This window comes from Rousettus aegyptiacus, unplaced genomic scaffold (genome assembly GCF_014176215.1).
Source record: "Rousettus aegyptiacus isolate mRouAeg1 unplaced genomic scaffold, mRouAeg1.p scaffold_m13_p_11, whole genome shotgun sequence".
In the NCBI taxonomy this organism is placed as follows: Eukaryota; Metazoa; Chordata; class Mammalia; order Chiroptera; family Pteropodidae; genus Rousettus; species Rousettus aegyptiacus.
Genome location: NW_023416286.1, coordinates 56,044,646 through 56,062,559, shown reverse-complemented (window position 1 = coordinate 56,062,559; position 17,914 = coordinate 56,044,646). Strand labels below are relative to the sequence as shown.

Here is a 17,914-nt window from a genome sequence, read left to right as displayed (position 1 = left end):
TTCTGTCTGTGGCGTGGAAGGTCAAGTGAGGAACCTTTCAGAGTGATTGGGCGTAGGGATGGCATCTGAGCCTGGCTCCCTGGACTCATCAGGGTTGCTGGAAAAGGGCCTCTGGGCAAAGAAAACTATGTGACCTGGAGAAGTTCCTCTTGGAGGAGCAGGAAGTTGCCGATGTGGCTCAAGTAGACAATGTGTAAATATAGGAAAGGGCCATTGATGAACAAGTTAGAGCCAGAATAGAAAGCACCTTGAATGTAATATGTATTTTAATTTGTAATAGGGATGTAGATAATAGGGATGTTTTAATAATTGTAAAGCAGAAGGATAATGTGAACAGAAATGGAAATATAAAAAGTAATGTGAGCTGGCTGGAAAAGTAGTCTGGAGAACAGATTAGATGAAGAAAGACTGAAAGGGTCAAGGAGACCGTGGCAGATGACCTTTTTCATGGTCAAAGGAAAGACAAGCACTGTGAGAGTTAACGGTTCATTTTCTTACTTCAGCCTGCACTATGAGTTTAATAATAATAAAGTTGATCCTATACTTGCCTGCAGAGTTGAGTTTCCAATACCTATAAATATGTCATTCCACCTTAGCTCTGGCCGCTAAACTGTCTAGTATGCAATGATACTTGGTATAGTAAATCTTCTCGAGTTCTCATTAGCTTAATTAGACAGAGAAGGTGACAAAGTTCTTCAGAGATACTATCTATTGTCTCATTAACCTTTACTTTTACTCAAAACTTGCAGCTCAGAAGGAGATTTTTAATTTAACATTTGATTATCTCCTCCTCATAGATTCATACACGTTTCCTGGTAAAAGAGGTCACCAATATGGGGCTCCAGCTTTGGATCAGCCCGGGAAGTGGAATTATCTAGGTGACTCTGAGGACAGCATGCACAGAGGTGGAAAGGAGAAAGCCAGACCACCTAGCACTTCTTCCTATGTAAGTAACTCAGGGCAGCACTTCATTATTTGAATTGTTCTCAACTTCCAGAGTCCCGGACTCATCCAGGTTCTACTGCAGCTCAAATAGACATTTCAAAGCCAAAGGTACACGATTTTTGAATATATGAATCAAATTTCCTTTATAACAGCATGTGCTTTTCCGTACTTCAAAAAAGAAACTTACTGGCTTGTTAATCCAGAGTATGTCAGCGTTGTCTGACAGAGATTCATCAGGACCAAAGTCAGTAACTGGCTGGGCCTCCACCCTGGAGCTCTGTTTCCTTTTGAGCATGCTGAAGTTAGCACTGGTGAGCAAGTACAAAACGGCGGTCTGGGAAAAGAAAGAGAGAGTTGTGTTAGTAACCTGAACCATCTTTATCCTGATCACAAAAACAAGTGCCCAATGTATACCTATTCACACGTTAGTTATACACACATTCCATTATACTGTATATGATAAACACATGCAAATAGGAATGTCAAAGGAATGAGATGAATAATATCAATAAAAGCTTGACTTTTTTCCTCTCAGCCTAACACGTCATCTTGTGCATTTCATAAACTATCTGCATGTCAGTTTGGAGACCACTAGTCTAGATTAACTGGGACAAAATGGCTTTGCTTCTTAGGGTGCACATATTAGTAGGAAATTTTTCGAGGTCTGTGTTCATACACCTAGAGCTGTTTCCACTTAAAGGTGGTCTGTGCCAGAGAACAGTTGACCAACCCAGAGAAATACTAGATCTTTCCCAGGATTTTCCCTTGAGTTAATTTAATGTGACACTCATAGACATCTGTTTCCAATGACAGTCCCATGTTAATCTCCCAAAATTGTCCTTGCCATAAAGGATGTGGGCCAGAGAGAATGGGGCAGAACCTACTCTAAATGGAATTGTTTTTTTCTTCTATGAATGCTGTGGTTATATCAATTCTTCCAGCTACTCTGAATAAATCTGAATTACACTGAAGAGGAAGATGAGATGCCCGCTCACCACTTAAATTTTCACAATTCTGTGTCATCTACATTTTGCTATATATGTCAATTCCCTTCAGCCATTGCTACCACCCTTCCACAATCCAGCGGCCATTGAAAGGCCTACTATATATCCTGCCCGCAGGACACATAGAGCAAATAAGTGCAATTTAGTGTGAATGGAGATGTCAAAAAGGCAGGTAATGCCTTATTACTCTGTGAGTCCGCAGAGAGACTTCTCATTTGATTAACACCTGGACTGATTCTTAGATGAAGGAGAGGAGCTATCATTTTTTGGATATATGCTATTTTGGGCACTTAGCAATGATATTTTATTTAATCTTTACAACTCACAGAAGAAGGGAAACATCTTGTCTCCTTATGAAAGCACTAAAAATTCCAGCCTCGGGGCAGCGAATAACTTGACCAAAACCACCCAAACAAACTTGAAATACAAAAGCAGCTCTGTTTGACTATGAAACCTAAGGTGTTTATAGTGGACCATGCTGATGTCAAGGACTGATGAGTAAAATTTCTAAAGGTAGGTAAAGGATAGATTAGGTCCTCCAGGCAGTGCACAGCCACGAGATGCCAAGACAGTAAATCAGAGAACAAGCATAATTTGGGAAACGCAATAGTTTTAACACCAGGAAGGTGCACTGGCTCTCCTATCTGCTGCTCCTTGGAGCTAGAGAAAGAACCCTAACCAAGAACAAAGAGTGCCACTCCGTCCTGGATGGAGCACTAGATGAAAAGAATGTGTTCACAGTACATGTCAATCTGTGCAATTGCAATTTTCACTGGGAAAGAATACAGAAACTCAGGACAAATGAGCTTTAACCTGATTCCCTCTTTGAGCACCTTCCTCTGCATCTATGTTCTCCTTGATGCATCTAGGTGGATACATCTGCCCAACCCTCCTATTCCCAGAAGAAATCAAACTAATTTGCTTTAAAATGTGCTAGGTATTTCCAGGCTGTCTTGCTCTGAATATTGGATTTGAATATGTGCTTGGCAGTAGGCTGCACTAATTAATTTTATTTTACATAATTGAAGTTAGGGACTCTTGACATCGATATGTAAATATATGCAGAATATTCAAATTGTGCTTGTTCTCTGATTTACTGTGGGGGAAAACATCTGGTGGCCTCAATACAGGATGTTTCTTGAATGACAGTCTCTTATGTACCCAAAACTGGATACAGAATCTTTTAGAAATCCTTCAAGATTAGACAGTGCAAAGAAGAAAATAAAGAGTGGTTTCACAATGTTGTTTAAAAAGGATACAAGAAAATTTTATAGACCTACCCACTAGCCATAATACCTTTTTCACTGAACCAGTGGAAAATTATATATAGCCATATTTATTGTTCTTAAGGCCTGACCATAAGTTACAGGCTGAAAAATTTTTAATGTATAAACATAATGCTTTCGCATATTAATTCCATGCACCTTTTATTGTAAATATCCTATCTGAGGCAAAACCAACGTCTGACTACGGATTTGTTTATCTAGAGAATTAGACATCCAGAACTTATTTTTTAAAACTCTCCATGTTGACTATTATTTGGCCTACAAAAACAGTGCAACTGTAACAAGTGACATTAGTTGTCATCCACTTTCACCCTCCTTTGACCTACTACAAAAGTGCCACCAAATCAACAGCTGAAGAAAACTCTGTCTAAACTCCGATGGAACCTGTTTAATCCACACATATGTTAAAACTTAACAACTAGCTCCTGAATCACTGAAAATTTGACTGATTTAATAATATTAAATATTATGTAAGGCATGCAAGTAGCAAAATAAGTTCGTTACAAACATATAAATAGTCCAAAATTAATTTGAGTCAGTTGATTGTTATAATTTTCCTTTACATAAATATTGTTTTACACATTTATATTGACTCAATATGACTGAATGCAGCAAATCTATTATTCCTCTGATAAAGACCAGCAGGGATATTTAAGTATCCTAGGTAAGCTTATTATTTTGACAGGAAATTGCTTCCATGTACCTTAGCCTTATCACTATTATGTATTTATAACCTAATATTTTTTTCTGTTTACAGAAGTGTCCTTCATAAGGCATTGCACTAATTGAAAAGCATGGTTCCAGTAGCTTTTCACACTTAGTGAAAGTAGTTGGTATTTAAATAGTTCAATAGTGAGAGGAGGCTGCATAGTTACAATATGTTCATTGATAAATCTTTTACTAGGAAGCAGCTAATGGCAACTCTGGCAGGAAAGAAACTGGTTCATTGCTCTTTGAAATGGTTAAAATCCAGTTTCGTAATCTAGGATAGTTATATTTTACTTATATTGGCATATACTCTTCTTAGGTCATTCCAGCTCTCTACTGACCAAGTTAAAGTTAATAAATTCAGTTGTCTTTAACTGTGAGGTATTGCAACTATAGGTCATTTCTTCTCCATACCTTCTTGGGTTTGCATTAAACAATTTTGAAACTTCTGTCTTCTAAATTATGATTTACAGCATGTCTTTTACCTGCTGTCCCATATATCCGTGCTCTATACTCAACCCCTTACATGAGCATCTGTTCTTACAGTTTCCATCACCATCGGTTAGTGTCCAGCTACGATTACTAAGTTATGTATCTATGCTGCCTCTCCATTAGATAGAGGCCATACCCAAAACATCATCACTTAAAAATCAACAGGACAACTTGATACCAGTCTCAAGTCCCAGATTCTACTACCCTGAGCTTTTCAGAACCCATATGAAAATCCCTGCATGTGCAGAAGACTGCGCAGATTCTCTTTTCACTGGTGATTTTTTTTTTTACTTTCCTCATTCCATTGATATGCAAGGCCCTTTTCACTTTATTCCCAGAGCTCTTGCTAGGCCATGGGACCTCAGGTCTGAACTGCTACACATGTCAACCTTTTCAATATTTCCTATTCTTTAAGTTAGAAATTAATCTTCCCAATACACTGATATGGTCTCTCTTGTAACTCAGAAAACCTCAGCTTATCTTCTTGTTTCTCATTCATTCATTCATTCATTCATTCACAAAGAAAATATTATGCATACACTATGGTATCAGGTACTGTAACATGTGCTGGGTATACAGCGTGGAACAGCAAAGGCATTTGTGGAGCTTAAGGACTTCTTGCTTTATTTAACCTGATGTTTCAAGGACACTGAATCCCACTGAATTGTACTTACACTTCCTTTCATACTCATACCCACATGCTTGAATTGGCTAAACATACCATTAACGACTCTCTTCCTTCCACCCTTTCCCAACTACCTCAGCTCCTTTATTCCAGCTGTGTCCTCTTTATTGCTGCTGCCCATCCCACATTAGTCCTTTCTATTCCCTAATTAAACTCATGAAGAGTTTTTGTCTGTGTGTATGATTTGTTTGTTAGAACTGAAAGACTTAATGTTTGGGAATAAATGTGTAACCAAGAGAAACATACTACTCTAGTAGATTCACAACATTTATTTTATTCCCCCCTCAAAAAAAGAAGACATAAATCTCTGATTTATTTTTAATCATTGGCAACACATCAAAATCAACAGCTATTCTTCTGGCCACTTATGTGCACAAACTCTGAGGCCTTTATGAGTAAAATGGTACAGCCACTATGGAAAACAGTATGAGAGGATACTTAAAAAATTAAGGACAGAACTATCATACAACCCATTCCACTTCCAGTCCTTCATCTGAAGAAAAACAAAAGCTCTCACTCCATCCTGAATGGCTGAAAGCTCCCTCATTCTTCAAGTTCAGATCATCTTCATTCCCTCCTAAGGATACTGAGAACCATGTCCTGTGCTCTGCCGGTACTCTGCACTCCCTCTCATGAGCATACCTCTCACAGCCTCCAAGCACACCTGAACTCCTGCAACCCCTGTGTCTCCTGGGTAGTGGGACTCAGTGATTGCCTTTGATCTTAATCAATACCACCAATTAAGGGAAAGTGTTAAAGACAGAGTTTGGTGTAAAAATGAACAGTAGTCTCTAGTCCGACCACTTTATAAAAAGGAAAACAATCCTCAAACACACACACACACACACACACACACACACACACACACACACACACACCCCCCTACCAAAAAACCCACAAAAACATAATGAAATGCTCTAGAAGATGAGGAATTCCCAGGGTAAAATAGTGAGCTCATCAACCGATATCCTCCCAAATTCTGTTGACTGCCATGTAAAAACAAACTCCTTTCAACAAAAATGTTTATAGGGCTTCTCACGTGCCAGGCCTGTTCTAAGTGTGACATACATTGTCATTTAAGTCTTACTAGAACCATTTCACAGATGAGAAAACTTAGGCATAGAGATGAGACAGGATATGAATCAAGATAAGTAGTTTATAGAGCTATTAAATTAAAATTTTATTGTATTATAAAAAGAAAAGAAAACTACTTTTTCAACATATTCTTATCATCCAACCTCATGATTATAAACTCTCTTGGCATCAATTATTGTTTGTGAAATAGTAGAGACATTTCTCAACTTTTAAAATTGAATCCATTTTTACTATATGATTCATTTTATGGTTTTCCCAGCCACACATTTATGAAAATGCGTCTACTTTTTTCTAGCAAGAAATCATCAAACTTCTCATCAAATCTACTTAAATATCACTTTCAGGTTTTTTAAGTCATTATTCATTCATCCAGCCTTTTCATTTAGATTGAATCCTAAAAATATTCTTTTATGCTTTTATTATCTTTACTCTGAATTTTGAAAAAAGATGAAATAAAAGCATTTAACTCCCATGCGATAATCCTGTATCACACGGTAAGAAGTTGTCTTAATTTCCTAAAAATGACAGATTTCGTAGTTTTCTAGAGTTAGTTTTAGTCTCATAAATTCTTGATTAAATATGCTGAGAATGTGAAAACTAGAAAACAGATCCCACTTATGATATATGGGTCAAAGAATTTGTTTTTCTGCAGAGAATGTACTAGAGCAGAAAGAAATCATTAAGAGAAGACCTGTCATAGTCAAAATCCAAAGTTCAGAACACAGTCAAGGGTGTAATTTCATTTTGTAATGTTTGTTCTTCCAGCAAGGAAGATCCACACTAAATGAAGTTACCAGTGGACATTAGTAAGCAGTAGCTCTTTATGGAACAAAAAGAACTGTTTTATCTAAAAGTTCCCAATTATGTGTTGGGCTATCAGAGAGGTGGTAAGCTCCTTTCTGGATATTCTCAGAACAAATGACTACGTATTGTGGAGTGTGCAGAAAGAACTTCTGGACTGTCAAGCAGTTTGCAACAGATTCTATTCCAAAAGACTTCTAGTGGTAAAATTTAACACACTTTTGAAGTCGCTTCTAATTTTATGTATTTTATCAATTCTTCGGGTAAGATAATGGTCCATAAATGAGTACACATAAATTTAGAAGAGAATCAAACTTAAATATATATATATATACACATATATATATAGAGAGAGAGAGAGAGAAAGAGAGAGAGAGAGAGAGTCTTTCTTTTCATGTGAAAGATGAGAAAATTTATTGAAAGCTGGCTCTGTGCCAGGCACTATTGCAAGGCCCTAATACCTCTCTGAACAAGTTTTTATTATTATCCCCACTGTACAGATTAAAAATATGAGGCACATGTGCCTAGATCCACATGAGCGGGAAGTAAGTTAAGAACCAGGGAGCCTGTTGTGTTGGGAGAACAGAAGTAGGGGAGGGAAGGAGAGAGCACACAGAGAATTTGATTCTTATTTTTTAATTTCAAGAACTTTTGTAAAATTTAAATATTTTGAAATAACTCTTTCACTTGTAATTTCTTTAAAACAAGTAAAATATTAAAATAATTAATTTTAAGCTTAAACAAATCATGTCTAACAGTAACAGTTACTGAAAGTTTATGATATATGAGGCTGAGAGTTTTGGGTGGATTATCTCATTTACTTCTTGCCATAACCCACTGAAGCAGGTGTTCTGTTACTCCTATTTTACAGATAAAACTGAGGTTTAGAGAACGTAAGTGCCCTTCCTGAGGTCACTTTCTGACCTTTACCTCTGTGATGTTCAACCGTCCACATTTTCAATCTGACCTTTCCACAGCTTTGTGAACAGCACCTTCCTTCCCAGAGATCAGACACAAGGAGTCTCCAATTCTTGCCTCTCCCAGTCTACACACTGAAATTATAGTATGGCTACCTTTAGAATTACAATGCCAGGCCTTTCAGGGTCTCTCAAGCAAACCTCTCATCGATCCCCTTTGCTCATGAACTTTCACGGACTACATGCATCCTTCCCTCTAATCAGGCTTCTGCTTGGAGGAAAAGCAGACTGCTGCTTTGATTTCTGCTGCCTGAGTTCTAGGTCTGCCCCAGTTACAATGCGGAGCAGATCACGTTAGCAAGAGAACAAGGATATTGCAACAATTTCGACCCCTGGGATCACAGCATCAATCTCTCGCTTATCTCTGCCTCTCTCCCTCCAAATACACTTTTCATCTGGGAGCTTACGTGTCTTTGTCTTGGCCCTTACTAAATCAGGATGTAGTCCTCCAAAAACAGTGTGTTACACCCATAGTCTGTTCTCAGCAGGACTGTAAGGGCCACCCAAGATTGGCTACCGAACAAAAGATGCCAAACATTTCAAAGGACCATCTCCAAACACAGGCTCTTCTTTTTCTCTTTTTCTTTTGTTAACACACTGATCAAAAACAGAAAATGGTTCTCTACTTTTTATATTGAGTCTACTTACTAAATCCAAAAAAAATAGATTATTTTTTTCTGATTCTTTCTACAAATACCTTAAAACGGTATCATTACTTCACCAAGGATTCTATTGTTTCCTTTTTTAACTGCGAAAATTGAATTTTCCTTGGCCTTTAGAAATTATTAGATTTAGTAAAGGAATTCAGAATAGACTATGATGGCCCAGCACCTATTTGTTGTTGCACCCTGCATGCCAAACTAAAACAGCCCAGGAGTAAGAGAGAGAATGAAGTTGTATTTGTGTCACCTAAATCACTGTAGTATTAATTACAAATTAAGGTGATCAGCTTGCACATGTAGGCTGAGCAACCTCTCCCCAACCTTTACTGAGAAGATCAGTCAATCCATTTAACAAGTCTTTGTCTTTCACTACAAGTTTAAAAATGATATGTATTTATAATTTTGTGAATTATTCTGGGTACAGCATAGGTGTAAGAAAATTTTAAAAAAGAATGTCAGAGTTAAAAAACACCATGGGTTGATCACATGATTTTGTAAGAAGGTCAAGTTTACCAAACTCAGAGTAGTCCTTAAAAGGTTTTCCCATCTTCCAGGTAGTGGCAGACTCTTCGATGGCTTTTATCATTTAACGATTCAGTGATATGCATTTTATTACCAAAAAAAAAACCAAAAAACAAAAAACAAAAACAAAAAGAGATTATCTATTGTTATCGTGGTTGCTTAATCTTGTAATGAATCTACAAAGGTTGGACAAAAAAGGTGGATGGTTTAACATAGTAGTTTTCAAAATTTTTTCACATTGTACTTAAAATAGTATGGAAAATTGAAAGGAGTCACCGATTTTTTTGTTATTGTTTAACTTTGTAATATGAATCCACAGAGTTTGGACAAAGAAGGTTGAATAATTTAAAATAGTAGTTTCCAAAGATAAGTAACATGTAAATCATCCAGGGAGGTTTTAAACATTTGCAGCACTGGGCATCCTTCACCTCAGATATACTAAATCAGAAACTTCTGAGATTCTGAGGTAAAGTATGGAAAACGGTATTTTAAGAAACAGCCCTCAGGTGATTTTATACACTCCCGGCACTCCCAGCAGTGGTCCCAACTGGTGATGGGATCACTGGTCTAGATGCTGAGAAGAGCATTTTAATACCTACAGAGTTTACTATTCATAGTCAAGATTGATTTGGGGGAGGGGAGGGAAGGGGGAAATTAAACTAGTTATAAACAACACAGGCAAAAGAGAAATATGAGACATAATTTTTGATTTATAGTTATATGTATATATAGTATATTCTATTCTTAGGTTTCCTCAGAAAACTTCAAAAATTTTCTCAAAAAATAACTATATGGAATGTATTTTATATACAAGAATATTTTATATACAAGGATAAGTTTTCGTCTTATGAGATTACTAAGAAATTTGGTTTTTCTCTGATTTTCCTACCATAGTTTTCTAGTTTAGAATATACCTTTAAAATAGCTATTCATTTCTTAAAAGGAAGAAAATGAAAACAAATCACTTAGTTCGGCTACGTCAATTTTAAAAATGCTTTAATTTGTTATTTAATAAAAAGTAGAAAGTCATTTCGATGCTCTCCAGAGTTTAATATCTTTTGTTCTCCATAAGTATTGACATAGGTAGAATTGAGGTAAATGGAAGGAATCATTTAAGAAAAGACATTTCAATCCAGCAAGCTCTATATCTGGAAATTTAAGTCCCTTATTTACAACATTTATCTTAATCTCTGTACCTTAGCTCTAGGGAGGAAGAGTTAAGCGAGGTTTCATGCTCGAAAGATTCCCATCCCAGTTTTACATTACCTAGGATTCTTTTTTTTTTTTTTATCCTCAGGCAAATTTTGTAACATATATTTAATAGTTTTTTCAGCCATCACAGATTTGTATCTTGTCTGATACAAATTTCCATAATTTGTACTTTTTAGTAATAAGAAGTTATTAAAAAAAAAAATCCTTTCTCTACTCCAGAAGTAATATGTGAAGCAGATCGCCTATGGATTTCATAAAAAAAAAAAACAAAAAAAAACAGATTTTTTAAAAATAATAAAGCAGAAGATTTAGAGCAGAACAAAATAAGAATTAAAATATCCACTATCACTCAAGCTTGACATCCTGGATTTATTTTTACTCATCCCTCCCTTTCATTCTTTTGGTCTGGTCACCAAAATCTGTTAGCATTTGTTATATTGATAAATCTCTATCATCTGCCTCTCCATTTCCATTACTGTAGTCTGATTCAGTTACTCATACTTAGAATTTCATCCCCAATTTCTCCAACATCTTCCTTTCCTGGCCCCCATTCTTATTTTTCTCCTTCTTGACCTCACTCTTATTTCTTGGCATGTTGATACATTCTATAAATAGCTATTGGTTAATATCATTTAAGGATTAGGACCCTTTGAGGAAACACTGCATCTATGGGCCATGTCTCCCAAAATAAATAAACACAAGAATACTTTCAGCTATACATATTATAATGCTATGCTAATTAATATATACAGGAGACATAATTATAATTTTACTAAAGATAGTAACGTTTATTACTTTACTTTTTTTTTCTCATTTAGTTACTTTTGAATCATTGTTCTGATATTTACATATTTCTACCTCAACTTTTTTTTAGTAGCATCTGTATAATATGTATTTCTTCATCTTTTTTATATTCCCTTTTTGACCCATATTAGTATTGTAAGAGAATTGTCTCCCAGTATTTTTCAGAATTGCACATTTTAGAATATAATTTTTCTGCTTGCTGATATTTCATTTTGGAGAAGGTGTATCCCCTTTGGGGATAAGTGAAATTTTTTTGAAACTTGACCAGAATTCCAACGGGATATTTTCCTTTAAAAATTTTTCAAATTCAAAGTATTCATCAAGCTATATCTTGATGTTGGCTACTTTTTATTAATTTTTCCTGGTCTATGATAACTCATCTTCATCTGCATATTTGTTTGTTTGGTTTTTTTTTTTAATCTCAAAGAAAATAATGATTGTATTCCACTTAGAACATGGCTTGTATTCCATTCGCTCTGATCTCCCTGTAAGGAAGAGCATTTATTTGTGTATTTTTTGGCTTTCTTCCATACACATCATCCTTGCCCCAAACAAAGTCCTCTTTTCATCTCTTTCCTTTGCATAATTGAAGATAAGTCTCACTCTTGATCTCCACATAAGTGATTCCCTTGACTGCAGTGTTCTGACCATTCATCTTCTAATTCTCCTGGGCTCCCTCTCCAGAGGCCCAACTCCTCCCCATTTCTGGACATGAGAACTTATCCCCATCATCTAAGAATATTTCATTTGGTGTGGTTGTGCTTGCCCCGGGGTTCATGAAGGTATTGCTTCAGAAGTCAAGTAATTCTGTTCTTACAGAATGATACAACTTTACCTTCACCACTTCAAAATTAAGCAGTTCTATCAGGAGTTCTGTTCATTATTTTTTGTACAACTCTCTTAGAAAGGGAATTGTGAACTGAATCTTAGTTTTGCCCATCACTTCCATTAGCCCAGTTCCATCTGTACTGAATCTATGAGAAATGCCTTGGAGTCTATAGCCTAGGAGTGAACAGTCTCTTTCTCCTTATATTTGTGGGATATAAGTTTTTCACTATATAATTTTCTTTGATCATTTACTCGAAGTCTGAACAAAAAAACAAAAAGCATTATTATATTCTGGAGCTCAAAATTCCTTTTTCCTAAAAGACCTTGCTTTTACTTACTCTTTTTTTTTTTTTTTTAGTTTACTACTTTTACAGCATTCTTACTTTGGTTTTACTCTAAGAAGTATATTTTATCATCTGGATTTCAGATGAATTAGTTAAAGGTCAAGTCTTTATATAGTGCAAAGCTCTTAAGTCCAAGCTATTATTTTATCTTCTTTTATTCCTGTAAGAGGGAAGGGATCCACAAATACTAAATAGAAAGAAGATTTACCTCAGAAAGCATATAAAGCTTCTTATTCATAATTATAATCTTTTCTTAACTAACTTGAATATATATGCATAATATAATTACATATGCATAATAATTTATATATAGTATCTATCTGTAATAATTTAATAATCGATTTTTCCAGAAATATCCATTTGCAATTTATTATGAAGAAAATAACATCCAATAGAAATAACCCCATATAGTCTATCTATCAGAACATTATTTATAATAACAAAAAACTGAAAACAGCAAATATCCAACGACAAAGGTATAGCTATATAAGTTAGGCTATATTCATGGGGTATGGTCTTATAAATAGCCATATATAATTTTTAAGCAAGAAAACTATATATAGAAACATGAAAAATGCTTATGATAAATATTAAGTATAAAAACCAGTATAAAAATTTTGCAATATTATAACTACAACTACATAAAGTATGTGTCTTAAAAGATAATTACTATTATCCATAGTAATACAGATATTGTAATCATTTGTGTTAGGTTGTTAAGACTATGGGTATTTATTCTCTTTTCTCCGTAATTTCTGTCATTTCTATCACATCTGATTATTTTAAAATTCAAAGGATAATTTAAAAAATTTTAAATGTTTGCACACAAAGAGTTTTGAAGGTGTACAAACTTCTTGCATAGGTTGAGGCAGGTAAGAACCATATATCATGATAATTAAACTCTAAAATGTTGATACCATTTTTGAGGGGCAAGTCATAATTTATTTACATTCAAGGTCATATAGTTTCCAAACCAAAACTAGAAAATAGGACGTCTCACTGCCTATCTACTTGATTACAGATTTGTCTTTCCTGACAGATTCTTAAGGTTGGAGTTTACCTCTTTCCTCACTGAATTCCCAGCTCCTGGTCCGGAGCCTGGCTTACAGTTAGGACATAATACTGTGGGTGGGTGTGATTTTTTTTCTTCGCAAACTCTAAAACCACATATGACCTTTCCCCTTGAGATAAATTTACATAGCCATGAAGATTCAGAAATTGTCATTAATAAACGATAAAATAATTACATACACGCACGACCAGGTATGCGTGCGCACACACATATTTGGAAAGAAAAGAGAAGCAAACGGAACACATTTCAAAGAAATGCCGTTCTCAAAGAAGAAAATGCTACTTAAATCTTCAGTTTTCTAAACCACAAGCAAATGATACTATCTTGAGTAGATTTTTTTTCTTTTAAAAGTATAACATTTTCCTCTTTTGAATATCTTTCAAATTATATCCAGAGTTATAGCTGTATTACCACCAGCTCACAAGACATAACTTATCTTCAGCTTCTACAGAGCACATCTATTCTGCCAAGATGTCAAGTTTTCTATGAACACATAAGAAGGTCCAACGAGCCTGCTTAGTTAAAAATTTGTTACCCAAGCCTGCTTTTTCCTTCACTCTGCTTGTTTTTAGCAATAGCAGACTCGAAATACACTACAGAAAAACAAAAAATTCAACATAGAAAGGTCACAGAATGAAAGCTGACCAGTTAGGAAATAAGGTTTTATTGTGAAGGTTTGAGAAGCCATGATTTTTATTTAGAACTATTGAAACTTAATTTTTGAAAACAAAATAAAACACTCCAGCTGTATATGTGTTTCAGGGATGACCTCCTCTGTCCACCCTCTCCTCTTCTACTTAATTTCAAATCAAATCACATTTGTAGTTATGAAAATATGAATCATAATTTTTTAAAAAAGAGCCACCTGTTAATTTCTGATCCCTATTAAAGGTCTTCTCCTCCAGCCTTGGCCTTCTTATACCTAGCAGTCACTGGCACCAACCTCCCATTTCGCCACTAGGGAAATCCAGGCCTACTGATGACCACACAAACACAAGGTAAAGACTACGACCTTCAGAGGCCTGAATCTGTGAGTGTATGAATACACATTCTTAATTATATATTCCCTGAAAAATTATGCCTGAAATTGGAAGAGTTATCTTATGATATCTCAAGAATATATCAAGATTTGAGTTCAGAGTCATCAACCATCCTGCAAGTGGAAAATTCGAGTGAGAGGGATAACCCATTGCTCAAGGTTCTGGGCCCACCTTTAGATTCGAGCCTGGAGATCCACACTAGTCTCTTAAGGGCTTAATGACAAAACGGTGTTGCTTTGGCAGGACACTGTTCTGCTTGCAGGGTGGCCACCCTAATGAGAGCTGCTCGGCCAGGCCAATTAATCAAAGGAGGGATATAAAGCCCAAAGCCATTCACAGGAGCATGGGGGTGGGGTGAACAAGGCCCTCGGCCCTTTCTGAAACCTGCTGGAGCTGGTCGGCCCCCAACACCCGCGTTCGCCTGGAGACGCCGAGTGGCCCATGCATCCCTCACATTCCCAGCCACCTGACCCCTGATGCCTGGCAGGGCAGGCCGAGGTCTGGCAGCCCCGGGTTTCCAGTGCCCACCTGCGCGCTGCCGAAGCCCGGGAAGGCGCACCCGCTCAGGGAGCTGGCTGCCGCGACCCCTTCCCGCCAAGGGCGGAGGGCGCCCCTCCCGCCCTGGTGCCCGGCCCCCACCCGCCCTCCTGGGCCCAGTCCCCGCGAGGGTAACTGGCGCGCACCCAGGCCTGGGACGGCCGTGACCAACCTGTAACCCTAGCGCTCAGAGCGGTCATGGTGCCGCGGGTGCGGCGACGGCGGCGGCAGCGGGCAGGGCGCGGCGCCCATCGCGCGGGGACGCGGCCCCTCACCTCCCGCGGCTCCGTCGGCGCGCGCCACCCAGCCGGTGCCGCGGCTCAGCGCTCGGCGTGCTGGCGTGCGCTGCTGCCACCGGGGTGGCGGGGCCTGCGAGAGAGGCTGTTAGGGTGCTGGGACTTTTTTTCTTTTTGCCTTTTTTTTTGTTGTTGTTAAAATCAGAATTGGCTTTGTTTCGGGGGCTGCCTTGGGCTGAAGGGAGGAAACTGCAGAGGAGGTTGCCCTGCAGTTGGTGGGGAGTAGGAGGGTCCGTGCTAGCAGGTTCCTTCTCTCTTGGCTGCCACTGGCAGTCAGTCTCACAGCAACAGCTGGGCTCTCCTCTGCCAGCTCCTCTCATACTCTGAGCACGGCCCGTGTGCACTTGAAACGGGTACACGCAAGACTAAGGTCAACCCAGAGAGGTGACAAGGCCCCTGTGCGTGTGTGTGTGTGTGTGTGTGTGTGTGTGTGTGTGTGTGTGTGTGTGTTGGGGGAGGGGCAGTGATGGTCGTCTTCCTGGACACAGTATCCGAGGATGTGGACTGATTTCACCCTTTAGTATGAAATTGCTACATCATGAATGTGCCAGTGACACTTACAGTCTTCTAAACACTTTAACATTTTTCCTTAAAATTAAAATTTTTCGTTATGTGGATGAAGTTGGATGTCTACTCTAAAATTGATAGTTACCTCCGTGCACTACAGGTATATCCTAACAGGAAGCTGCATCTGATGTTTCTGGGGCTCCTAGCAAGACAGGTTTAGGGAGATCTTGAAATCTTGAGCACTGTGAGCTGGGGACATCTATCCTCTCAGTTGCATTCCCTGGAAAATTTACTCTGGGGCTGGCATTTTGCCTTGTAGTCAGATATTAAACTTACCAAGGAACACTTGACAGTGATTTAGACATCATACATGCACAAGTACATAAACAGAGAGGGAGAGAGGAAACTGAATGAAGCTTCCTCTGAAAGAGAAATAAGAACTCCTAAAGAAAGAACAACTCCCTATCACAAAATGTTAAAGCTCAAGGGGTGGAAGTAAGATTACACGCACACATTCTTTTAAGATGTATTTTCTGGTTATGTGTATTTAATTAAGTTACTGTCTAAAAAATCCTTTTCATAATCCAATCACTTTGGGCCAATATTAGAGCATTTTATTGTCCATATTAACACTTTTTTATATTTTAAAGGAAATTAAAAAAATAATCGGCATTTCATGAAATACATGTGAATAATCACTTTCAAATTTCCAAAGATTTCAGAAAGATCAATGATGTACAAAACTACATTTAAACAAATGATGAAATCATATGGAAATATTCTAATAACACAAAATAGAAAATAATTTAAACGATGACAAATTTATAAACAATTTTTTTTTAGAAAAACTATTTACCAATTTAATCACTGTTAGTCACTGTTATTATTTGTTTGATCTAACTGCTAGTTTATTTCAGTTTGTATCTTTAAAACACATAGCTGTGTATCACTCTTTGGAATGCATCAAGTTAGAATTATCAATTAGAAAATCCTATTCATGAAATAATTAAAGACAAAGATATTTATAACATTTTTGAATGGAGTGATAATAGCAGCAATTTTATTAACCTTAGCACCATTCCTCACCAATCGGGCATTCCACACTCCTCTCTGTGGTTGAACCGCCCCTATAATTCATGCTTGCAAACCAAACAATACCATAGATGATGGAGAAAGTTGTGGAAAATCTGTGGACTTCAATGAAGAACCTGTGGAGAAACTCAGTACACCCATCCTGGAATCTGTCAGAACTCACTGTATATGGGAGTAGACAACAATTGTAGAAAGCAGGTACTAATGTCCCAAATATTGCAGTATTCCTTCTACCTGCTCATCATCCTAGTATTTTCTTATCAGTAAAATTAGGGAAGATGGATAAACATCTTTTCCAGGTCCAATGGGCTCTATAATTATGCTTACTGCTATAAACTACTGAAAGTGAATTGCTGCCCTATTGAGTTTATTAGAATTCTGAGGTATGTTTTGTTTGGCTTGCAAAATATTTTTTGACAAATTAAAATCAGTTATCAACATTTGAAGACCATGAGATTTTTAGTTTAGTATGAAAAATAAGATCTGGCCAAGTCAGGTTTGTATTCCTGCATGGCAAAGAGCAGCTAGAGGTGTTCTGTGCCTCTCTTAGACAGATATAGTCTTCCTATTTTCCCCTGCCCCCAACCCACTTCAATGCCCAGCTCCAGAAAGCATTTGAGGGAGTGAGGCCATATAGATAAATCTGAATTTAACAGTATGACCTTCGGGAAGGGGTATTGTGAAACAGAGAGAAACAGTCAAATACAAGGAATTTTATAATACAGAGAATGAAGCCAGGCCAATCTACAACCAAGACAATAAACTATTAATCAGAGAAAATTGCTTTCATAGTCCAGCAAGTGCTTTGGAATGGAAGTAACTATGAAATGCAAGCTAGTAAGAATTTGATGAAAATGGGATATTTGTTTCTCATTAATTCATCTGTCCCTACTGTTTATTTCCACCTAAAATTAGTATCTCAGTTGACACCATAGTGAGTAGCTGAGAAAACTATAACAATGCTAAAAAAGAAAAATTTAAATCCATGGGGGGATTGCCATGTGT

At 37.2% G+C, this 17,914-nt stretch overlaps 1 protein-coding gene across 4 annotated transcripts in view; it reads right to left on the bottom strand.

The window, feature by feature from the left end:
• The window catches only part of NALCN (sodium leak channel, non-selective), a 272,813-nt gene extending 257,512 nt beyond the window's left edge, over nucleotides 1-15,301 (bottom strand). For 3 of the 4 annotated variants that reach the window (XM_036228822.1, XM_016123175.2, XM_016123177.2), the window contains exons 1-2: nucleotides 15,187-15,285; nucleotides 1,133-1,279 (exon numbers count right to left, since the gene is read on the bottom strand). In XM_036228822.1, the coding sequence (XP_036084715.1) occupies nucleotides 1,133-1,240 (108 nt within the window). In that variant the 5' untranslated portion in view covers nucleotides 1,241-1,279; nucleotides 15,187-15,285. Of the gene's footprint in view, nucleotides 1-1,132; nucleotides 1,280-15,186 lie in introns of all 4 variants that reach the window. The other variant, XM_036228821.1, reaches the window with a different exon arrangement.
• Nucleotides 15,302-17,914: the final 2,613 nt, after the last annotated feature.